The sequence below is a fragment of the Trachypithecus francoisi genome, unplaced genomic scaffold, assembly GCF_009764315.1.
Source record: "Trachypithecus francoisi isolate TF-2019V2 unplaced genomic scaffold, Tfra_2.0 Lachesis_group0, whole genome shotgun sequence".
Taxonomy (NCBI): Eukaryota; Metazoa; Chordata; class Mammalia; order Primates; family Cercopithecidae; genus Trachypithecus; species Trachypithecus francoisi.
The window spans coordinates 63,175,220-63,199,838 of record NW_022681453.1 but is presented as its reverse complement, the minus strand read 5'-3'; the positions used below and the strand labels follow the sequence as shown (position 1 = coordinate 63,199,838).

General features: G+C 50.5%; 1 protein-coding gene across 4 annotated transcripts in view; it reads right to left on the bottom strand.

Annotated features, from left to right (window-relative positions):
• Positions 1-2,484: 2,484 nt before the first annotated feature.
• Positions 2,485-24,619, bottom strand: part of SLC41A3 (solute carrier family 41 member 3) — a 77,345-nt gene continuing 55,210 nt past the window's right edge. For all 4 annotated transcript variants that reach the window (XM_033210944.1, XM_033210942.1, XM_033210945.1 and 1 more), the window contains 6 exons: positions 22,047-22,193; positions 16,039-16,183; positions 14,810-14,889; positions 11,921-12,055; positions 7,727-7,875; positions 2,485-3,343 (listed from right to left, as the gene is read on the bottom strand). In XM_033210944.1, coding sequence (XP_033066835.1) covers positions 3,134-3,343; positions 7,727-7,875; positions 11,921-12,055; positions 14,810-14,889; positions 16,039-16,183; positions 22,047-22,193 — 866 coding nt within the window. In that variant the 3' untranslated portion in view covers positions 2,485-3,133. The remainder of the gene's footprint in view (positions 3,344-7,726; positions 7,876-11,920; positions 12,056-14,809; positions 14,890-16,038; positions 16,184-22,046; positions 22,194-24,619) is intronic.

The following is a 24,619-nucleotide window of genomic DNA, read 5'->3' as shown; positions in this document are numbered from 1 at the left end:
AATAAAATGGAAGCCAAGCCTAGATGCTGTCGGGACCTGGCTGAATTTGTGTGCACTCAGGGCAGCGCTGACATGCCCGCCCCACCACTGCCTCAGCCCTTTCTGGACTTTGGGTGCCGACTTTGGGTCCCCTTCTTTGGGAGGGAGGCTGGGAGGTGATTAGGGGCAGCTTGGCACAGGCCTGCAGGTGCCCTTTGACACAAACAGCCTGGGCACCATGGACAGCATGTCGGTAGCAGGAGGCAGACAGGTTCCTGGGCAGAAAGGGGCGGGGCCCTGTTGAAACCCCCACTTCGATCCAGGGATGGCCTGAAGCCTGGGGGCCAGGTGCCAGTTCAGGGTGGAGTTCGCAGCCTGGAGTGAAAACTTATGGTGCTTTTTCCAGCCCCACCCGTGGCCACTCATGGACCAATCAGCATGCACTTCCTCCCTTCTGTGCCCATTAAAAACCCTGGACTCAGCCAGACTCACACTTGTTGGGACTACCTGCCTGTGGAAAACAGCTACCCACTCCAGGTCTCCTGAGAGCTGTACTGTCACTTGGTGAAGCTCCCCTCTGTCTTGCTCACCCTTCAGTTGTCTGCATACCTCATTCCTCCTGAAGGCAGGACAAGAACTCGGGACACGCTGAATGGCGAGACTGAAAGAGCTATAAACAGGGCCGAAACATGTCCCCTGCTTGCCATGTTGCAGGCGATGAGGAGAGAAGAGCTACAGCCCTTCTGGGAGCCCAGACCTTGGAGCTCCCCAAGCCAGAGCTGTGACACCCTCTTTGGGTCTCTGCGGTTCCTGGTGTCTCCAAGCTTCTGGGCACCACCATGTTCCCCTTGTCCAGATGTGGGTGACCGCAGTGGAAGCTGCTTGTGGTACATCTGATCCAGTTGCAGCCTTGCATGGAGCCAGCGCCTGTGCCAATGCCTGGAGCTGCCTGCCCCACCACAGCAGCTGGAATGCCTGGCTGTGTGCAGTGGTTGGACCTCATGCTCACTCACTCACATACCCCTCATTACTCCATGCCTGGCTCACCCCTGGCAGGTGTGGGATCCCAGGCTGGTAGTGTGAGCTGAGTGCAGCCTGCCAGGCCAAGTGGACAGAACAAGCCCAGCGGGCCTGAGCAAAACTCAGGCAAAGGCACCACTGGCCACAGAGGTTTCTGGCTGGAAAAGCAACACCTCAAGTATCTTGTAACACTGTGTTGGTCAAACCTCTTTAGCACACACATTGCTTGGGTCTGAGCTCAAATGTCTGTTCAAATCCTCAGTCCACTATTCACTAGCCATAGGGCCTTGGTAACGTTAAGAAGCTTTACAATGCTGCAGTCATCTACAAATGGGAGTGGTATGTACTGCATCAGTTATTGTGAGGTTATCAGAGTTTACACGTCAAATGCTTAGAACACAACCAGACACACAGAAGGTGCTTGATAGATCTTAGCTGTCATTACATGCTTCAATAGCATCACATGCTTGTCTTTTGCAGGACTTATCAGAGCTGGACTTTCAATACTTGTGTGATGTTGATGACTGTCTCTCCCAGTAGGGACTTGAACCAGGGATGATGAGTTCTTTGCCCACAAGTGTGTCCCCATTATCTAGCCTGGAGCTTGGCACATAGTTGTGCTGAATATTCTCCAGTTGCCTCTCCAGATCTATCCCCACCCTCCCTGGCTCTGTGCCCCAGGAGGCTGAAACCTCTGTGGATTGTCAGATGGCACCCCAGTCATTGAACTTCTGGTTGGGTATGGCCAATGGGAAACACTGGCAGGAGATAATAGGGTGGACAGAGAATGAGATTGGCGTATTTATTTCCCTGGCTTTCTCTGCCAGGCCACAAGCTAATGTAGCTGTGTCTCTTTATTAGAGATCCCCATGCATCTCAGGCAACCACAATCCCAACTATTCTCCAGGACAGGTGAATGTCTGGTAGTGCCTGGCCCCAGGATGCTTCACCCCTTCTTCTGGTCCCCATGCACCTATAAACTGTGACTTCCTTAAACTCTCCTCAATTATTCCAGTTAATGCACCATGTCTTTCCTTCTAGACCACTGATCACAAGAGGTTCTATGTCAACATTTGTTGAATAAATGAAGAGATGTCTGTTTTACCACATGAAGATAATAATCCTCAGGCCCAAGCACGGCTACAATTGTCCTGATGAGCGACTAAGAGACAGGAAACAATCATACATTTTTTAAAGATGATGTTCTCAAGTAGTAGTTCTCAAACATGGGTGTGCATGAGAAACCTGGAGGGCTTGTGGAACCCATATAGCTGGCTCTACTCCCAAGAGATGCTGATTTGGCTGGTCAGGCCTGGGGGTGAGGGATAATAATTTGCACTTCTAACAAGTTTTGTGGTGACATTGATGTTTCTAGGCTGAAGACCACTTTGAGAAAAACTGAACTAGAGAAATGCCAGATGCTTTTGTTATTTATAGACCCCCAAGCCTCAGGGTTGCATTAACTATCTTTAAAGACATAAAAAGTCAAGTACAATATAATCTGTTTTATTTTACACTTCTCTGATTACTGAAATCTAAATAGAGGTTTTTGCTAACAAACAAAAAGGAAAATCAAAAGACGGCTAGGACACGATTAAATGTTGAGCACGGATGAAGGGTTGTACAAGGCCCCATCCTGGGGAGGCTGTACACCTTCTTGGCACAGCAGCAGTGTGGCCCACGGAGCTTGAACCAGCAAGTAAGCCACAGCTCAAGAGTCCTGAGGCTTGGGAACAGAAAGGAGCTCCTTCCTGCTCCACCCCAATCTGGGCTGCATGGGAATGGAAAGGAGCAAATACATCCTGCAAAGCATACTGGACATGCCTCTTCTTTAGCTTCTCAGGCCAGAATATCCTCCTTTCCACAAATGCGTGCACACTCACACGGTCATTAAGCATGTGCACACATCATATTCACACACTCAAGCTGTGCTCTCGATTTCAGGGCTCTATTGCGGGCTCAGGTATCAACCCCAGAGCCGAGGTGTGTGAGAGCTACCTTAGCAGACTCACAAAAGGCTACTGCAGAGGCAGGGGTCAACCATCCCAAGGACCTGGGAAGGGAGAAACTGAATTCTGTACCCCACTGATGTGAGAGGAAATTCTAATGAGCAAATGGGACCAGCAGGGCCCAGTTAGGGAGGTCCAGATGCCAGTTCTGAGATGTCACCCAGCTCTGCTTTGCTCTTCAGTAGCCAGTCAGTGAAAAAGCAGAGTGCCAGGAGGCTAGTACCGAGCAGGTCCCCCAGCCCTGTAAGGTAGGGGATGCAGTGGTTGTCAGGATCCAGGGCCTGGTGCCAAGTCAGCCGAACCATCACTTCTGCCAGGTACAGCAGGATTGTCACCTGTCAGAAGGGTGAAGAGACAAAAAAGACCAAGTCAGAAAGCCAAGTACAGGCAGGAAGCACTAGCTGAGGCCCAAGGAGAGACACCAAGGTGGACATGTCAACCCCAGCCAACCTCCTACCTCCAGCTTCTCTTGGGTTCTGAAGCCCAGCTCTGAGCTCAAGCAGTGGCTAGAGAGGTGATCCTCGTCTGCACATTCCTAGACGCCCTCTGGTGGGTCCTGCTTCTGGCACCCTGAAGGGCCAGTCAGACCCACTGCCACTCACCAGCTGGGGCTCTCTCTGCTGCGATAGGCTCCACTCATGGGACTTTGCTGAGATGTTCATTTGGGTTTGCCTGAGCCCTTCTCCCCTGGAGGTTAGGACAGTCAGCCCTTCCTGAAGATGCCATGGGGTAGTCCACATAAGCCTGCTCAGGTCTCATGGCTCCTTAGTCCCTTGTCCAGGCTGACCCCAGCTCCTTCCTTCTCCCCAACTGGAGTCATAAGCTGCTGCTGCTGCTCAGGACAACTTCTTGGATTTCCCTAATCCTACTCTTTAGGGTCAGGAACATACCACAGTTACAAATGCCATAAACTTGGGAAGATGAGAAAGTGCCAGTACCAACATCACACCCACAGAATTGCCCTCCAGTGCCCACAGTGCTCCCTGCAAAGGCCCCAGGCCCACTGGGGACCATCAGCCCGCTGCAGTGTAGGCAGACAGTGTGCTGAATACCTGCCCAGCACAGGCACCAGCTTAATCTCCTTCACCACCGTGCTCACTGCTGTCCAGGCCTGATCAATGTCTATGCATGCCTTGCAGCAGCACCCCCTGCAGGGGCCTGGTACCCACCCACCATTGGGGAGGCAGTGGATGGCTGGACCACTCATCAGCCTGTTCCATGGGAACATGCTTCATCCTCAGGGCTGCTCCTCTTATCCTGTGATGATGAACGTGCTGCATGCAAGTGTGTGGCATGTGGTGTGCCGTGTCTAGCATGCAGTATATAATGTGAGGGGTGATGTGCAGGATGAAATGTGTACTATGCAGTGCAGTACGTAGCGCAAGATGTATAGCGTGTAGCATGCAGCATGCACTCTGTGGCATGCACTGTGACATGCAGCATGTAGTGTGTGTGGCGTGCACTGTGTGGAGTGTGTGGTGTGGAGTGTGTGAGATGTGCTGGGTGGTGTAAGGTGTGTAGTGTGAAGTATGTGGTGTGGAGTGTGTGGTGTGGAGTGTGGTGTGGGTGTGTAGTGTGGGGTGTGTGGTGTGGAGTCTGTAGTGTGGGGTGTGTGGTGTGAAGTGTGTGGAATGTGCTGTGTGGTGTGGGGTGTGTGAAGTGTGTGGGATGCGCTGTGTGGTGTGGAGTGTGTGGTGTGGAGTGTGTGATGTCGAGTGTGTGGTGTGGGTTGTGTGGTGTGGAGTGTGTGGTGTGGAGTGTGTGATGTCGAGTGTGTGGTGTGGGTTGTGTGGTGTGGAGTGTGGTGTGAAGTGTGTGGAGTGTGTGGTGTGGAGTGTGTGGTGTGGAGTGTGTGATGTCGAGTGTGTGGTGTGGGTTGTGTGGTGTGGAGTGTGTGGTGTGAAGTGTGTGGAATGTGTGGTGTGGAGTGTGTGGTGTGGGGTGTGTGGTGTGGAGTGTGTGTGGTGTGGAGTGTGTGGTGTGGAGTGTGTGTGAGGTGGAGTGTGTGGTGTGGAGTGTGTGGTGTGGAGTGTGTGGTGTGGAGTGTGTGTGAGGTGGAGTGTGTGGTGTGGAGTGTGTGTGAGGTGGAGTGTGTGGTGTGGAGTGTGTGGTGTGGAGTGTGTGGTGTGGAGTGTGTGAGGTGGAGTGTGTGTGAGGTGGAGTGTGTGAGGTGGAGTGTGTGGTGTGGAGTGTGTGTGAGGTGGAGTGTGTGAGGTGGAGTGTGTGGTGTGGAGTGTGTGGTGTGGAGTGTGTGGTGTGCAGTGTGTGGTGTGGAGTGTGTGGTGTGAAGTGTGTGAGGTGGAGTGTGTGTGAGGTGGAGTGTGTGAGGTGGAGTGTGTGGTGTGGAGTGTGTGGTGTGGAGTGTGTGTGAGGTGGAGTGTGTGGTATGCAGTGTGTGGTGTGGAGTGTGTGGTGTGGAGTGTGAGGTGGAGTGTGTGGTGTGGGGTGTGTGGTGTGGAGTGTGTGTGAGGTGGAGTGTGTGGTGTGAGTGTGTGTGAGGTGGAGTGTGTGGTGTGGAGTGTGTGGTGTGGAGTGTGTGGTGTGGAGTGTGGTGTGGTGTGGAGTGTGGTGTGGGGGTGTGGTGTGTGGTGTGGAGTGTGTGGTTGGGGGTGTGTGGTGTGGAGTGTGTGTGAGGTGGGTGTGTGGTGTGAGTGTGTGGTGTGGTGTGGTGTGGAGTGTTGTGAGGTGGAGTGTGTGAGGTGGAGTGTGTGTGAGGTGGAGTGTGTGGTGTGGAGTGTGTGGTGTGGGGTGTGTGGTGTGGAGGTGTGTGAGGTGGAGTGTGTGGGTGGAGTGTGTGGTGTGGGGTGTGTGTGAGGTGGAGTGTGTGGTGTGGAGTGTGTGGTGTGGAGTGTGTGTGAGGTGGAGTGTGTGGTGTGGAGTGTGTGGTGTGGAGTGTGTGTGAGGTGGAGTGTGTGGTGTGGAGTGTGTGGTGTGGAGTGTGTGGTGTGGAGTGTGTGAGGTGGAGTGTGTGGTGTGGAGTGTGTGTGAGGTGGAATGTGTGTGAGGTGGAGTGTGTGAGGTGGAGTGTGTGGTGTGGAGTGTGTGGTGTGGAGTGTGTGGTGTGGGGTGTGTGTGAGGTGGAGTGTGTGGTGTGAAGTGTGTGGTGTGGGGTGTGTGGTGTGGAGTGTGTGTGAGGTGGAGTGTGTGGTGTGGAGTGTGGTGTGGAGTGTGTGTGAGGTGGAGTGTGTGGTGTGGAGTGTGTGGTGTGGGGTGTGTGGTGTGGAGTGTGTGCGAGGTGGAGTGTGTGGTGTGGAGTGTAGTGTGGGGTGTGTGGTGTGGAGTGTGTGAGGTGGAGTGTGTGGTGTGGAGTGTGTGGTGTGGGGTGTGTGGTGTGGAGTGTGTGTGAGGTGGAGTGGTGTGGTGTGGAGTGGAGTGTGTGTGAGGTGGTGTGTGGTGTGGAGTGTGGTGTGGAGTGTGTGTGAGGTGGAGTGTGTGGTGTGGGGTGTGTGGTGGGAGTGTGTGTGAGGTGGAGTGTGTGGTGGTGGAGTGTGTGTGTGGTGTGGAGTGTGGTGTGGGGTGTGTGGTGTGGAGTGTGTGTGAGGTGGAGTGTGTGGTGTGGGGTGTGTGGTGTGAAGTGTGTGGTGTGGAGTGTGTGGTGTGGAGTGTGTGTGAGGTGGAGTGTGTGGTGTGGAGTGTGTGGTGTGGGGTGTGTGGTGTGGAGTGTGAGGTGGAGTGTGTGGTGTGGAGTGTGTGGTGTGGAGTGTGTGTGAGGTGGAGTGTGTGGTGTGGAGTGTGTGGTGTGGGGTGTGTGTGGTGTGGTGTGGAGTGTGTGTGTGGTGTGGAGTGTGTGTGAGGTGGAGTGTGTTGTGTGGAGTGTGTGGTGTGGAGTGTGTGGTGTGGAGTGTGTGGTGTGGAGTGTGTGGTGTGGAGCGTGTGGGGTACAGTGTGTGGTGTGGAGTGTATGGGATGTGCTGGGTGGTATGGAGTGTGTGGTGTGGAATGTGTGGGATGCGCTGTGTGGTGTGGAGTGTGTGGTGTGGAGTGTGTGGTGTGGAGTATGTGGTGTGGACTGTGTGGTGTGAAGTGTGTGGTGTGAAGTGTGTGGTGTGGAGTGTGTGGTGTGGAGTGTGTGGTGTGGAATGTGTGGTGTGGAGTGTGTGGTGTGGATCGTGTGGGGTACAGTGTGTGGTGTGGAGTGTGTGGTAAGTTTGTGGTGTGGTGTGGAATGTGTGGGATGCACTGTGTGGTGTGGAGTGTGTGGTGTGAAGTGTGTGTTGTGGAGTGTGTGGTGTGGAATGTGTGGTGTGGATGTGTGGGGTACAGTGTGTGGTGTGGAGTGTGTGGTGAGTTTGTGGTGTGGTGTGGAATGTGTGGGATGCACTGTGTGGTGTGGAGTGTGTGGTGTGAAGTGTGTGGTGTGGAGTGTGTGGTGTGGAATGTGTGGTGTGGAATGTGTGGTGTGGATCGTGTGGGGTACGTGTGTGGTGTGGAGTGTATGGGATGTGCTGTGTGGTGTGGAGTGTGTGGTGAGTTTGTGGTGTGGTGTGGAATGTGTGCAATGCGCTGTGTAGTGTGGAGTGTGTGGCACGCAGCGTGTGGTGTGCCGTGTGGAGCGGCCTCTGTATCTGACAAGTTGACTCAACTCCTGGAAGATAGGGACTGTGCCCCACATGTCCAGCCACCCCCACCCGCCTCCTTCAGCCTCTCACTCAGACAGGAGATCAAGGCTGCTGGCTGACTACCCAGCTGTGCACCTCTGCTGCTGCAGTCAGGCTTACCTGGATCAGTCCTGCCAGCAGGTAGAGCACCACAAAGGTCTGGCTGTTTATGACTGACTGACCCTGCACCAGGTAGATGATGTAGAAGAAAATCAGATGGCCTGGGACCACCAGCAAGAGCAGGACTCGAGCTGACATGGAATTGATTTCTGAAAGAAACAGAACCAAGGAGGTTATGTGACCTGAAGCGAGGCCACTTTGGCCTGTGACAGTCCTTAGTGAGGCATCCACACTCACTCATCCATTTATTCCCAAGTGTTCAGTGCACACCTACTCTGTGGCAAGCATGTTCTGGCAGATGGGGATACAGTCTGTCCCCTTCCCTCGTGGAGCTGATATTTTAGAGAAGAGAAACAAGAATCAAGTAAGCAGAAATAAAAAGGAGCAAGAAAGGCTACTTCAAATTCTGACAAGTACTTTGAAGAAAATAAGGGTAAAAAGAAGGGCAAAAAGCAGGAAGTGTGTATCAGTGGGGATGAGCTAGTGCAGATATTTCAGCTGGGATTTGAATTTGGGGGAGAGGAGTTTGAGCAGACAAGAGCGAACATGCAAGGGGCTTAAGGAGGAAAAGAGCTTTGGGTGCGCTGCTCCACTCAATGCAGTGCTGGTGATCTGGGGAGGGCAGTTGGCTCAAAAGGGGACCTCGGGCAGCCCCTTCTTCACAGCAGCCTCTGTGGCCCTGTCAGCACACCTGCAATGTGCCAGTGAGCCCCGGGTTTCCTTTAGATTCCCATGCTCTGAGTGTGAGGCTTTACAATAAGTGTGATTGACCCTGGCCCTACCACAAACACTTTCAAAAATTCTAACATGAATATGATTGATTTCTCAAATGGAAATAGAGTTCTAATGAAAAGTAGGTCTCCATTTGCCTCTGAGTTAATATATGTATTTCACCAAAATAATAAAGAAAAGGAGAAAAAAGGTCACATGTAGCTCAAAGCTAGTGCAGAGGAGCAACAACATCTATTCATGATGAGAAATCAGACAAGGAATAAAAGTATTATTTAAAAAAATGTCAAAAAGAAGCAGCAAAAGGATTGGAAGAAGCTACTACTGGAAGTTGGTATGAGAACTCAAGAAAATCTATAGGAAAACCATGTAAACAATAAGAATTCAATAAAATGTTTAGGTGCACAAATAACACAGAAAATAACAGCTTTTCTATATTCAAATGACAAGTTAGAAAATATAACAGGGAGTTTGACTTCTGAACAAATAGGGAAGACATACTTCATCCTGTTTCTCCCATTAAGTACAACTGAAAGCCCTGAACACTGTATATAAAACAAACGTAAGCAGATTCTGAAAGGCTGGCTGGGGACCTTAGGCTGCAATGAACAACATGGTCGTGAGTCCCCTAAATTGTCCTTTTTCTCCTTCTTTATTTGTCTCACATATCCAAGACTGAGTCCTGGCCTCAGCCATCAAGAAATGCAGATACAAATAGACAAAAAAACCCCACAAAACTCCATAGGCTGGGTGCGGTGGCTCACGCCGGTAATCCCAACACTTTGGGAGGTCAAGGCAGGCAATCACTTGAGGTCAGGAGTTCAAGACCAGCCTGGCCAACATGGTGAAACCCTCTCTCTACTAAAAATACAAAATTAGTTGGGTATGGTGGTGTACGCCTATAATCTCAGCTACTCGGGAGGCTGAGGCAGGAGAAATCACTTGAACCAGGGAGGTGGAGGTTGCAGTGAGCCAAGATTGTGCCACTGCACTCCAGCCTGGGTGACAGAGTGAGACCTTGTCTCAAAAAAACAGACTCCACAGAAGTCTGATCTTTTTTGCCAAAGGCCAGGAAAGGAGAAGCCCGGCAAAACAAACAAGTTTCAGATAGTAATTACTCTACTCCAACAGACACCATGGGAAAAACTGCAGCCCCGACCTCGTCAGGAAAGGCCTGGTGGGACCACCATCATCTCCTGTGGCTGGCAGGGTGAGATTCAGAACTTTCATCTCTACCCAGTGCTAATGGGGCCCCCACCTTGTCAGTGAAGCCATGTGGGGAGCAACAACAAGGCATCTCTCCCCGCCCCAGCCAGGGCGATCTCAGAGCAGGCCTAGTGAGGAACTTAGATTGCACTGTGCCCAGCAATAACAAGGTGCTCCTCTTCTCCCAGGATAGCAATAGAGGCTGAGTGGGGAACCCAGGCTTCCATCCCCACCTGGGCAGCAGTCCATCCCTTCTCCCCAGTGGTGCAGTGTCAAAGGAGGCCAGCTAAGTACAGATTCAAATATGATCCAAAGTTTTGTCACATAATACCCAAAATGTGTGGATTCAAGTGAAAATCAGTCATCTTGCCAAGAGCCAGAAAAATCTCAACCTGGATGAGAAAAGACAACCAACAGACAGCAGAGTGAGATGACACAGATGTCAGCATCACATGAAAGCCGTTCTAATGAAGCCACTACAACAATGCTTCATCATGCAATCACAAACACACCTGAAACAAACAAAAAAATAGAAAGTATAAGCAAAGAAATAGAAAGTCTCAGAAAAGAAAAAGAAGATAGAAAGAAGAACCAAATGGAAATGTTAAAACTAAACATGGCCGGGCGCAGTGGCTCACGCCTGTAATCCCAGCACTCTGGGAGGCCGAGACGGGTGGATCACGAGGTCAGGAGATTGAGACCATCCTGGCTAACACGGTGAAACCCTGTCTCTACTAAAAATACAAAAAGTTAGCCGGACGTGGTGCTGAGCACCTGTAGTCCCAGCTGCTTGGGAGGCTGAGGCAGGAGAATGGTATGAACCTGGGAGGCGGAGCTTGCAGTGAGCCGATATCTCGCCACCACACTCCAGTCTGGGTGACAGAGCGAGACTCCGTCTCAAAAAAAAAAAAAAAAAAAAAAAAAAAACTAAACACATACAATACCCCCAAAAGTCCCAAACAACTTAGTGAATAGGCTCAATAGCAGAATGGAGAGGGCAGGAGAAAAAAGATCAGTCAATTTGGAGAAAAAAGTGATAGAAATGAGCCAATCTAAACAAGGAGAGTAATAGACTTTGCAAAAACCAAACAGAGTCTCAGGGACTTGGGGGGCTGTAACAGAGGATCTAACATTCATGTCATTAGAATATCAAAAAGGAGAGTGCAGCTGAAAAGTGATGGCTTAAATTTTCTGATTTGACAAACGATATAAATCCATGTGTTCAAGGAGCCTAGCAAACCCCAAATAGGATAAACCCCAAGAAGTCCATACGAATACATATCATAATCCAACTCCTAGAAACTAAGGACAAGGTCTTGAAATATGCAAGAGAAAAATGGCACCATACCTATACAGCAAAACACATGGAAATGGCAGATTTCTCATCATAAGTCATGGAATCAGAAGGAAGCGACACATTTTTTAAGTGTTTGAAAAAAACTATCAACACCAAATTTTATAACCAGTGAAAATATCCTTCAGAAACGTGCCAGCAGCCAACCCAAAAGACAGCTAAAGGTAATTCTTAAAACAGAAAGGAAATCCAAAACAATGTAACAGGAAAAAAGATTGAGTTTTTCAAAGCCAACAAAAAGATACAACATCTCCAAAAGCTTCCAGTGGTTCTGAGTAGAATCCAGGCTCCGTCCTCAAGGCCCTGTCTGATCACCTCCTTCTGGCCTCTCTGGCCTCAGCACCCTTCATCCCCTCCTGTCCATTCAGCTCAGGCCACGTTGGCCTTTCAGTTCTTCAGGCTTGCCATATTCTTCCCTGCCTTTGGGCCTTTGCTAGACTGTACCTACTGCCCTGAAAGCCCCTTCTTCTCTGGCCCTCCTCCTCCCAGCAACACCCACTTGTCCTCAGGGAGGAGCTTCCCTATCCCAAATGTATCTCTTCTAATTCTTTTTCACTGCAGTCTGCACTTTTACTGCTCAGTACCCACCATAGTTTGTAATTATGAGCTCACTTGTGTTTATCTGCTCTTCTATACTGGGTACTCCAAGGGCAAGAAATCAGCTCTCCCTGTCTCACCACTAACCCGACACCTAGTGCCCAGTAGACATTCAATAAAAAATTGAATGAAGGAATGAAGGAAAGGCAGGGCCAGGGAGTCTCATTTCTGGGGTCCTGAAGGTGATGTGTGCCAAGATCAGCCCTGGCTTCAGGCATCCATTGCTACAAACACCAGATTCCAATGACACAGATGTTTTCTTGTTTAAAGAAATGGCTATGATGGCCTCTGAAAGACATGACACCCACCTGATGTGCAGAAAGTAGAACATGGATTGGGCCAAAATTTCTTCATCTGGAGAGGCAGGACACCAGGTGCGCTCCACATGTGTAAGTAGGTTGAGATTCGGCTGGTCTGAATGGCCACCAGATTGCCACCAACACCTACGAGGAGAAAAGGAATCTGTTTTCCCTTTCTTTACACCAGTCTCTAAGTTGTATCCCTTATTTTAAGTTCCCTCCCTCCAGGAAGCCTTCTTTGGTTAATTCAGTATTTCATTATCTTTTCATTTCCTCCCACTTGACCACAGATCTTGTTTGGTAGCACATCAGGGTGGCCCAGAGCTTGTGAGCGAGGTATCCAGGGAGTAACTGCATCACCTTGACTGCTGGCATCTCTTAAGGTGAAGGGAGTGTGGCTGTAAAGCAGGTTCTCAATAAATATTTGTTGGCTGGAGTGAGGATGGGGAGGGGATCCAGGGACAAAGTGAGAATGAGGGGAGAGTGGACAGAAAGGTCTGAGCACGGCATGATAAGGCAGTCTGGGTAAGTCAGACTTCAAGGCCACAGGCATTGACAGGAACCAAACTACAGGCTGGAATATCTGAGAAAATGAAAGTGACTTTTTTTTTTTTTCACTCAAGGTGGGAAGGAGAGGAGAGGAGAGGAATGAAAACAGCAGATAAGAGTGAGAGGGGGCCAGTCGCGGTGGCTCACACCTATAATCCTAGCACTTTTGGAGGCTGAGGTGGGCATATCATTTGAGGTCTGGAGTTCAAGAACAGCCTGACCAACATGGTGAAACTCTGTCTCTACTAAAAAATACAAAAAAAAATTAGCTGGGTGTGGTGGTGCACACCTGTAATCCTAGCTACTCAGGAGGCTGAGGCAGGAGAATCGCTTGAACCTGGGAGTCAGAGGTTGCATTGAACCAAGATTGCACCACTGCACTCCAGCCTGGATGACAGAATGAGACTCCGTCTCAAAAAAAAAAAAAAAAAGTAAGAGGGAAGGTGAGGCGAGGAGAGAGATGATCACAGGTGGCAAAGCAAGCATGTGGCAGGAGACATGCCTGGGACACCTCTCATGGCTGTGTGGCCTGACAGCTTTGAAGAAAAGACGTCTGTTGCATGATTTCAATTTGTGGTGCTACGTGAGCCCCTCTGTGGGAGCTCAGTTGTTGTTAGTGCAGACTCCCACATTCACAGATGCTTTGGGTGTATGCCCAGAGCAAGTGGCTTTCGGGGGAACAGGATGAGCGAGGTCATGTGTAGATTGACAGGGCATAGAACACAGAACCCTAGAGGCAGAGTCATGATGCCCAGAAAACCATGAGCACATGCGGTCTCTGGGAACACCAGGGCTTCCTGCTGAGGTTCCGGGATCCCACGGGGTATGAAAAAGGTTTCAGGCTCAGCCAGGGCCAGATCGCCCAGGTGACAAAGGCCACGCTGAGCACTCCTTCTGTGGGGGCAGATGTGGGGATGGGCTGACGGAAGGTGGGGATTCCTCCATCCTACTTCCTCAGTGCCATGGAGCACTCTCCCTAGCCGGGCCAGGTGTGCACCAGTGGGTGACCTCTGGGGCAGAGGCCAACCATGTAGGCTGCTCTAGAGGATGCAAACAATTGTCTTCAGGTACAGGACTGCTGCGATCTATTCTGCTTGGCCCATATATAATTTTAAAAAGAAAAAAAATCTCAAATTAATTGGTACTGTTTACTAGGCCCTTAATACAGATTCCCAGCTTCTCTTCCCAAGTCAACTCTGGCAAGTCTGGATCTACACTCTCCCGAGGCAACTACTGGCTGGAGCTGGACAGGCACCACGCTGTTCATATGAGAAATGCATTCTGCAGCTTGCCCCCGCTATTCCTCACTGTCTAGCTGCCGGGCCTGCATAATTCATGCAGATTGTTTGAGTGGCCACTAAAGGCATCCCAGTTGGTGACTCATTCCAAAAAATCACTCCAACGTAATAAGCCTTCTGTTGCTGTCCTTACTCACAATGTGAAGGCACTTTGGCACTGTTGGGGTGAGGACATGCTGAGTGGCTCACTGACATGCAAGGAACAAAGACATGGTCCCCTAAGGGAGCAAGGGAGGAGGGACACTGGACACGCAGGGGCTGCGTAAGAGCCTCTGAAGGCTGTTTCTTCAGTCCCCGCAGGCCAGGACCTGGGGGCTAAATTGGACAAATTATGTTTTGTTCTTCTCCTAACTGATCACTTCCATTTACAGAAACTTATCAGACACTAGACACCAAACTAAGCTTTGGTTAAAAGAGGGGTCATCCACACAAACCCCACAGGATGTAGGCCTAGGAGGTGAGTATGTGCAGAGAGCCAGGTGTCAGACAACAGGGAAGGGGGGATCAAGGCAGCTGGGAAGCACAGTCCTGGATCTGTCTCAGGGACTGCTGCAGTGCCCAGAGTGTAGGCCTGGTATTTGTTACAGTCTTAACTTTTAAAGAAGAAATCTAGATTTTTAAGTGTAAATATCTGAGTTCTGATGTCAGCAATGAATCCAAAGGAAAAAAAAAAAAAAGAAAAGTCACAAGAGCCAGCGCCCTGGTTCTGAAAGCCATGCTCAATCAGCAGGTGCCATCGAGGCCGGAGTTTGACTCAGTGCCGGCAAAGCCTGGAATTTGGTTCTGTCAGGAGAGCTCATGTTTGGGGGCTGCCTATGAGAAGCCGGGTCTGAGCTGCTGCGAGCAGTGTGTGGGGCTTCCTTCCCAGGCTTCTTCCATCTGAGAAGACCTGTTCCGGCATCCCTGTAAGGCAGCAGTCTGTCCACGGCTCAGCTGCCCAACTGCCTGTGCGGGGCTGGTGCTGTCCCTCTGAGGTCTGCTGTTCAGGTCCGACCCAATCCTGGGGGCCAACCCAGCCCAGGGACCACATGGGAATCCCTCAAATACCTACCACATATGACGGGGGTAAATACCGCCATGCCTTTGTACTGCTGTTTAGAAATGGTTTTGCTCAAGATGAGTCCTCCAAAACTGGGGAAATAGCAGACAGCAGTCAAGTTATCAGAGTTTACACTTAAAATGGTCCTGCAACCCTCCACACAAATCACCCTCTCAGCCTGGCTTCCCACCCTTGGCAGACACTCTCCTCTCCCCTACACAAAATATCTGCTGCAGCCAAGCTGGTCTCCCCAGCATCCTCTGCACCCTGCTCATGCTTTTCCATCTCCACTTTGAATCTCAACCATTGCAGAAGGCCATCCAAGAACACCCACTTATTGCAAAACAAACAAATGCCTTTTCAAGGGCACACAGCTGGCTGGGCTGTCCCAAGACTCTGGAACCACGGCTGAGATACTCTTCAGCAGAAAACAGAAACTGCAGGAGGATCACCTCATGCCCGCCCCGTGTTCTCAGAAAATGTTGCAGCCAGAAATTGCTCCCACTGGCCACTGTAATTTAGCAAAAGCTTTCCCACCCCTTGGAACTTCTTAGACCCCTGGAGAAGCTAGGTCAATCTGTAAAAGGAGCCCAGGAGCCTCCTGGAAGCAAGGATGCCTACTCCATCACCTCTTCTCCCCAAGACTCAAAGTTGGAAAAACCCATCAGAATGGACTGCGGTGGCCCCCATCAAGGTCGACTCCCAGGAAATGGGCCTTGAGAGGGAGCTGGAGGGTGGTGGACCTGGGCTCAGCTAAAGGTTCTAAGGCTCTGGAGGGGAGCTAACCCCACAGCTCCCACCAGTAGCCATGCGTGGCCAGTGACCAGGAGGATGAATAAGTCAGCAGATGTGGCCTTGATGCAGAGGTGGGGGACCTGCCACCTAAGCAGGGGTCTGGGCCAGCAAAGCTCTGGCGGCCATGGCCTGAAAGCCACTGTCTCCCCTGGGGCTCCAATGCACTCATGGGGTGGCCCTGGCTTTGGCTCTTCCTGGGTCCCTGGTGCTCTGGCAAATGTAAACAGGGCAGCCTCTCTTAGAACCGGCAAGGCCCAGGGTTCTCAGTGAAAGGGAGAGAAGAAAGTAAAAAGGTATGATTCAATCAGCAATGGGAGTTACTGAAAGAGCCCACAGCTACATTTCACTCCATCCCGGACCCCCAAGGCAGTGAGTGTCACACTGGCTCTAGGGGCCTTCATGGCTGAGAGAAGGAAGAGGAGGCCATGGCCCTGGCTCCTGCTCACCTGCTGATGACCATGGCCAGGATGATTGGGAACCAGCCAAACTTCAGGATCTTCACGATGGGTGGGCTCTGCTTGGCAATGAGGACCCACACTGGGGTCAGAGCCGCAAAGCTGAGGCAGACGAGTGGTGTCAGATACCGATTATCTGAAAGGAGAACAGGGACACACGCGGCTTGTATGGCTAAGGCCAGCACGCACAGGCTAGGCCTGGGTTTCACAAGAGGTGGGTGAGGACGCTCCTGTCCTCATTAGTTGAGGGGGAACTGCCTTGCCATACTTTTCAAAGAACTTTCACCATCCCAAGAAGTAACTGGAAAAGTTCCTCTCTGTCCTCCATTCCTGCCACATTCAACTCCACTTCTCTGGCAAACTTGCTATTTTTCCCACATAAAGTACCCTGTTCTGCCTCCTCCCACCCTGATGCTACTGTCATAAATAAATAGAAGTACAATGTATGGAACGCACCATGAGCCAGCACTATGCTCAGTACTTCGTGTGCACAATCTCATCTCACCTTCTCGACAGGTAGCAGGAAGAAGCAGACATGCAAAAAAGGGTGGCTGCCTAGACAGCAAGCAGCCCTGTAGGGCTACGTATGGCCTGGGTCTATGGAACGCCAGGGCTGGCTATGGGATGCCACCTGTGGTCCTGGCTGAGGCCAGTCCCAGGCAACTACACAGGTCACCAGCCAGGTAGCTACTCGTGTCTCCGTCTCATATTTTCCACTGGCAAGAGGTCAGTGAAGACTGGCCAGGTGCTGGAGCAGTCACTGCTGCAGGGGCCCAGGATGAGCCTGACACACTCGGGCTCCTCATGCATTCCTCCCTTTCTGTGTTGTGCTCCGTGTGAGGGTCCCCTTCCACAATTGACAGAACAAGACACCGGCGTTCTCTAGAGTGGTCCTCTCACACTCAGCCCCACCCTCTGGAGGGCAGGCTCACCTGCTAAGGGGGCCCAACATTCAGAGGTGCCCGGGCATGGGTCTGTGTCTCATGCACTCCCTCTCTGGTGGTGTTATCAGGAATATCCTCTCCTTCCTTCTCTGCACTAAAGGGTCATGGCCCATTCCTCTGCCTCAGGTGCCCCAGACTGGCTACAGACAAGGTACTTAATGGTAGGAGGGCATGGCTTCTGCAGGAGATATAAGTCAGGCCCAGCCAGCTCTAACCAGGTCTCCTGCCCTCTGGGAAACAGCGGCCTGCAGAAGCATCACCTTATAGGATGCTTTTGAATCCAGTCTGAGTTTTCAGTTAGCTACTCACAAGCACCCCCAGGGCCTGCCTCATGCTCTCCCAGCACACCTCCCCAGTGTGCAATGCCAATTCCCAACTACACCCAGCAGGTGCCACAGTCAGCTGCTTACATCTCAGTGGGTCAAGATTTATCTAATACAGGCCAGTCCCAGTGACTCCTGAATGTAGCAGAGAGAAGGTCACAGTCTCACTGGAGAGAGGGATGCTCTAACAGTGATTCTGTGTCTAAATCATAAGTCGTGTGGAAATGACCATACAGTACAGCATGGGGCAGAGGAAAAGGTTCATGTGATGCCTGAACTCTCACTTATTTTGCAAATCCAACTCAAATAACCCATACAAACTTTCTTGTTTTAAGTTCAGTTTAGCTTAAAATTAGGTCATCTTATTTCTTACAGATCTCCATTACCAGTTAACTAAACTTGGCGAATCTTCCTGGTGATTAAACATGACTGCTGGCAGGCAACACCAGGATGGCAAGGAGACGGTCCCAAAGCTGGGACAGAAAGGGTCCCAGTGCCAATACCCGCTAAATCACGGCTGTTTATTTGTCTCCTTCAGTTGCCAACAGGTAAAGATGGGATGCTTTCCCAAATCCCTGGGCCCACATTCCCATGGGAGTGATAAATTGTAGCTTTGCTGAGGTTCTTCCCTTTGGGCACTTCCTCAACAACTGTCACTGCGTGCCCACTGCCCTCCAATCCTGTGAGGACACATCAGTGTGGCCGACCAGCCTCAGGCCCCACTCAACTTCCTAGTACACCTCTGCCCTAAAGGTAGAAGTTAACAACCCATATAAATGCAGGCTTCAGTTGCTCATCCTTCCTAACATGGTTTGGAGAGCTTGAAGCACTTTCCTGAGCACTCCTTGAACTTGTGGAATGACCTCAGGCTTTCTTTCCATCTGTAAAACAATTTTTGACTGTAATACAGCAGGGTCCTTCCTGTGGGAATAATGGCTGATTTGAAGGTCACAGTGTCTTAATCAGTTTTGTTGCTTATAACAGAACACTCGAAACTGGGTAATCGCTAAAGAAAAGGAATTTGCGGCCGGGCGCGGTGGCTCAAGCCTATAATCCCAGCACTTTGGGAGGCCGAGACGGGCGGATCACGAGGTCAGGAGATCGAGACCATCCTGGCTAACACAGTGAAACCCCGTCTCTACTAAAAATACAAAAAACTAGCCGGGCGATGTGGCGGGCGCCTGTAGTCCCAGCTACTCGGGAGGCTGAGGCAGGAGAATGGTGTGAACCCGGGAGGCGGAGCTTGCAGTGAGCTGAGATCTGGCCACTGCACTCCAGCCTGGGCGGCAGAGCGAGACTCCGTCTCAAAAAAAAAAAAAAAAAGAAAAGGAATTTGCTCTTGCAGTTATACCGGCTGAGAAGTCCAAGGTCGAGAGGCTGCCTCTGGTGAGGGCCTTCTTGCTGGCGCTGACTCGGCAGAGTCCGGAAGTAGCGCAAGGCACCACGTGGCAAGGGAACTGACCATGTAGCTTATGTACTATTCCTCTTTTTCAAAGCTACCAGTCCTACTCCCATGGCAACTCATTAATCCATTAATCCATTAATCTATTAATCCATGACTGGATTAATTCATTCATGAGGGCAGAGCCCTTATGACCCAATCACCTCTTAAAGGCCCCACTTTTCAATACCGCCACAGTGGGGATCAACACGTGAAATTGAGGGAACTCATTCAAACCACAGCATTCCACCCCTGATCCCCCAAATTCATGGCATTCTCACATGCAAAATACATTCATTCCATCCTCATAGCACCAAAGTCTTAAATTATGCCAGCATTAACTCAAAAGCCCAAAGTGCAGGGTCTCACATGTGAGCCTATGAAATCAAAACAAGCTATCTGCTTCTAAGATACAATGGTGGTATGGGTATAAGGCAGACATTCCCATCCAAAAGGAAGAAATGGACAAAAAGACCAATAGGCCAAAACCTGAGAGAGCAGACATTGGGGCTTACGACTCCAGAGCTTTCTCCTCTGACTCCATGCCAGGCATCTTCTACACGCTGGTGTGGGGGTTGAGGCTCCCAGGCCTCTGACAGCCCCCTACCTCCAACCATAGCTGTGCTGTGCTCAGTCCACCCAGCTCTCCCAGGCTGAAGTCACATACTAACAGCTCTGCAGTCCTGGGGTCTTGGTGGGAATCCTGCTTCCATGGCTCCACCAGGTATTGTCCTGGTGGAACTCTCTGGAGCAGCTCTAATCCCACATTTCTGCTTGGCACTGCTCTAGTAGGGGAGCTCTGCAGTGGCTCCAGCCCTGAAACAAGTCTTTGTCTGGGCCCCCAGGCTTCGGACAAAATACTTCCAAAACTTGGTAGTGGCTACTAAGCTTCCAAGGCCCTTGCCCTCTGCAAGTCTGGACAATTAGCACCACATGGACCTAGGTTTATGACTTGTACCTTCTGGAGCGGCAGCATGAGCTGCACCCGAGCCATGTGAACCATGGCTGGGATGGCTAAGGAGCACTGCACTGGGATATAGGGAACAGAGTCCCTAGGTGGCCCTGGGCAGCAAGCTCATGATCTGGGCCTGTCGCCTGAAACTATTCCGTCCTTCTAGGTTTCTGGGCTTGTGATGGGAGGGGGAGCCAAGAAAAATCTCTGAAATGCTTTTGGGCCGTTTCCCCCTTGTCTTGACTATCAGCTCCGGGCCCCCTTTCAGCCATGCAAATCTCCTTAGAAACTGGTGGCTCAGTCACACCCTTGGATTCCTCTGCTGGAAACTTTCATTCTCTACCACATGGCCAGGCTAAAAATTTTCAAATTTTTCTGCCGTTTCCTTTTTCTCTAGGAGTTCACCAGGTAAACCAAAAATAAAATTCTAAGCTCCATCCCAACTATCTGAATGAACTTCCTCCTCAGCCAGGGCACTCTTAAAATGTAACCTGAAAGACTGGTTCAGGCCATGACGGGGAGTGGGGGTCAGACATGCCTCATTATCCCTCTCTGGCATTTACATCAACACAGACTTTAAGTCTGATAAGAAGCATTTTATAATCTCTTCTCTCTGAAGCTACCTGAAGGCTTCCTCTGCAAATAAGAACTCTGTCTCCACAATCCTTTTTCTTAACACAGACATTTCTTTCTGTTGATCTCAGGTCTTTAGATAAACTCAACCAATTGTCAAAATCAAGTGTGTTGTTTGCTTCTTTGTTTAGAGTTTTTATACCCCCTATCTTTTCCTGGGCTTTCTGTGTCTTCCTTTTGTTCTTCCCCTGGGCGGGCCTTTATCTATGGCATGTGCAGTGGCCCTGCCAGCACTTGGGAGAGCTGCATGTGCAGTGTGTTTACTGAAGTGGTGCACATGCTCAGTAGGGGCAGCTCTCACAGGTCCAGCGCTCCAGAGGAAGGTCATATACCAGTTAAATTTCACCATCTTGCCCTTTCACTGCACATGCTTGAAACCCTATCGGGGATTATGGCTTGCTAACTCCAGGTGTCTTCTGTCTGTTTAAGACTCCTGTAATTCCAGGCACCAGTCCTGGCCACTTATTATCTTAGAGGGATGGTTTTATGCCTGCCTGTCTGTTACTCAATGAGTACCAGACAGCTTTGGGGTTCCTCCCTTGTCCTGCTCATTATTTCAGGGGGACAGATTTATAATTCCCTTACCATAGCTTGACAACTGCCCAACACTCTTGGGGGCCCTCTCTCCTGCCTTGCTCATGTCTAACCACCCATTCTGTGACTAACTTTAGAGTTTACCTGAGCCCAAAACTTAAGAACAGCTCAGTGGGAGCATAGATTCAAGTGCCCTGGATATATACTTCAATTAGTAGCAGCTACAAGTGGGATTTTAAGGATAAAGGAAGAGGCTGTTCCTAAGTTGTTTATCAACAATTTACATTAAAATAACATAAGCTATGGATTGGCTATATTATTGTTCATTGTAACACAAATTCCAGGTACATGAAGATAATGGGGGAGGCAGTTAGGAACAAAATGCCTTTAAACAATTGCCCCGGTATGGATGTGGGGGGTGTGACTGAAGCAAACAACACACTTGATTTTTCAAGTCGCCCACAACTCTCTTTCAAGCGTACTCTCTCTAATAAACTCTTGCTTTGCTTAAAATAAATTCTCTCTCCTGCTTTAAACCTTGCCTGTGTTTGAAATCTTTCCCTCCAGAAGACAAAGAACTGAAATTGCTGCAAAGTTGCCATTCTGGAGTTTCTCCAGATAGCTGGACTCACCGCTGGTAACAATATTCTCTGGATATTGTTATTTAAGGTTGACATCAGTAACACCCTACTTCTCAGTATTAATTTTTTGCTTTAGTCTACTTGCTTATAGGGAATACCAGAAATTGGATAATTCATAAGGAAATTTCTTGTGGTTGTGGAGGCTGAAGAACCCAAGGTCGAGGGGCTGCATCTGGTGAGGGTCTTCCTGCTGGAGGGGGCTCTGCAGTCCGGAGGTGGTGCAGGGCATCACATGGTGAGGCAACCAAGCGTGCAGCTCAGGTCTCACCTCCTCTTTTTATAAAGCCACCAGTCCCACTCCCATGACAACTCATTAATCCATCAATCCATTCATCCAATCACCTTTTGAAGGCCCCACCTTTCACTACTGCCAAGTTAGGGGTTAAGTTTCCAGCACATGAAATGTGGGGGACACATTCAAGCAACAGCACATGGGCTGGATGCAAAAGTACCCTTCAGCCTCAGTGACGACCTGTTCCAGGGCCCCTCCTCCATGGAGCCTTTGTGTCTACAGAAGAAGACACTCCTTACCTTTGTGTCTGTAGAAGAAGCTGCTAACCAAAGCCAGAATGGACAGTGTGATGAGGTCTCCCAGGCTGGCTGCAATGGGCGTGGCAATGTTGTCTGGGTTGACCCCAAGCTTTCGAGCACCAATCACTATACAGATCATCAGCACCCCTACAGAGAAAGAGGAGAAAGAGCAAACTCAAATCCCAGGGAGCCAGATGGCTCTGAGCAGGCACAGCAGCACAGGACGGGGGCACTGAGTCGGGACTGGCAGATGGCAGGGAGGCTGCCCATTAACTTGCCTCCCTCCACCAAGGCCTTGACGTGAAGCCAGGCTGCCTTGACTTTCAGAGCTTCCCACTACACTGGAGGCCTGAGAAGGCAGGGAGAGTTGGACTCCACTTTGTGACCTGTGCGCATGATGCTAAGGAGTGACCTGTGGCTCCCGAGCTCCCAAATCACCAGGAACCACAGAGACAGGCAGCCCGCAGCCCCATGCTGCATGGAGGCTGCTCCAAAGATGCTTGGAGCAACAGGTCCCCCGGGGGTGAGCTCATGGCCTCCTGTGTTTACTGGCATCCTCTGAGAAGCAGACACCAAGATGGAATCAGCTGGGTAAGAGGTTCATTAGGGACTAGGCCCGTGAGGGAAGACGGGGAGGGTGGGAGGGAGCTGGGAGCACTGACGGACATTGACACAGGCAGGGCGCAGGGGAGGGGGGCAGGGAAGGTGGGGTACATCTGAGACTGCACTGCGTTTCTAGGTGCACTCAGCCAGCTGTCAGAGGCACACTCGGAGGGCCCTGTGTCTCCCAGGAACAGTCCTGTGCTGGGAGCTTGGCGGTGCTGTCCGTGGTGCACTGGGAGGCACATGCGGTGGTGGCGGATTTTGGGGGGCAGTACTGAAGAGGTGAGGCTCACATTTCCGTGGCCACCATGCCTCCGAAGTCCTCCTTCCTGTTCAGACTGTGCTCTGAAGGGGACTATCACACATGATCTCCTAGTCCCCATCCACAGCCTAGGACTTGACTCAACAGACTCTCACTTGGCTCTCTAAGAAGATACTCTGTGTTGTGGCTACTGGCATTTTAACACTTTACCCAGGATCTTGTAACTCTAAAAACAATTACAATCAACACCTGATGCCATCCTCAAGCTGCCACTACAAGCCGGTTTGTGCCTGGCCTGATCTTGTGAACAAGTCACAGCCCTGTGTCTCCTTCTGAATGCCAGATATAAGTGAATCCGAGTTTGCATGCTGAGTCAGCAAGCTGGGGACAATCTTGCAGGGACCATTTAAAGGAACACCAGTGGTTCGGAGACGCCTATTGAAAACCACTATCCTGAGGCTTGTGTGACAGCCTCTTCAACATTGCCTGGTGAGGTAACCGCAATGCTTCTGAATAGTCATGGACAATACAGATTTTGCTTATGTTGCTAAGCTTCATTCCATCTCCGGGGCCCCAGTTTCCCCTTCTGTAAAATAGGGAGCTGGGAATGGTATTCTCTATAAGCCCCTGCAAAGACAGGGCTGGCCTTCTGGACTGTTAGACTGTGTTGTTTTCAGGAGACTTTATGCTGAGGGTCTCCTGGACTCCTCTTCTCTGGAAAGTCTAGCACATTCATCCTGCCCTATCCGTGGACCAGGCTGGGTCATGGCATCCACCATCTGTCCATGCCTGTGCAGGCTGTGACTAGGAGCCAGCCTCAGCCAACATCCTGAGTAGGGACATGTGGTCTGTAAACCTGCAGCCGGGCTTCGGCACAGTCCTCTTCTGGCCTACACCCTCCACGCTGGCTCCATGCACTGGCACAGGAATGGGGCTGATCAGCTACCTGGTAGGCAGGAATGAGAAACCTCAAATAGTCCACATGGGTAACCTACAGCGAGCTGAGCCCAGAGGGTACTGACTGAGCAAGTAGGTGGGGGAATGGATGTATAAACACAGGTTCAATTATGAAGTTATCAACTTTTCTTTCTTTCATTGCACCAAAGCAAGACATGTGGTCTGCAAGATTCACACAGATACATGACCCAAGAGAGAGCTGGAGGAGAGTCCATTCATTCAGCTAACATCTGCAAGCTGGTTATAAGCCTGGCCCTGGTTTAAGTGATGACAATAACCAAAAGGCTCTGTTCCCATCAGTGGAAATGCCTGTCGGGTGCGGGAAGAGACAGTACACAAGTGTATGAACACATCATTTGAGGTGAGGTGAGTAAAACAGGACACTAACGTAAAGCACGGCTGGAACGAAGGTCACTTTAGTGTTCGTCAGAGGAGGCCTCAGGACAAAAGTGACATGTGGCACTCACTTTAGTGTCCTATATATTCACAAGCTTATTGTCTGCCCCGAGCTGGAATATAAAATCAAAACACATTTTGTTGACAGTATATCCCCAGCACTACACGGTGCTAGGCACACAGCAGACACCCAGCAACAATTAATCACCAATGGACAATGATGCAGCGTGGCCAATGTGAGGCGACTGCTTTCCCTGCACATGTGTGAGCCCCAAGGAAGGGGGTATGTCTGCCCGCGTTTCTGTCTCACATGTGCTGCAGATACATGTTAAGCACCAGCTATGTCTGGCATGAG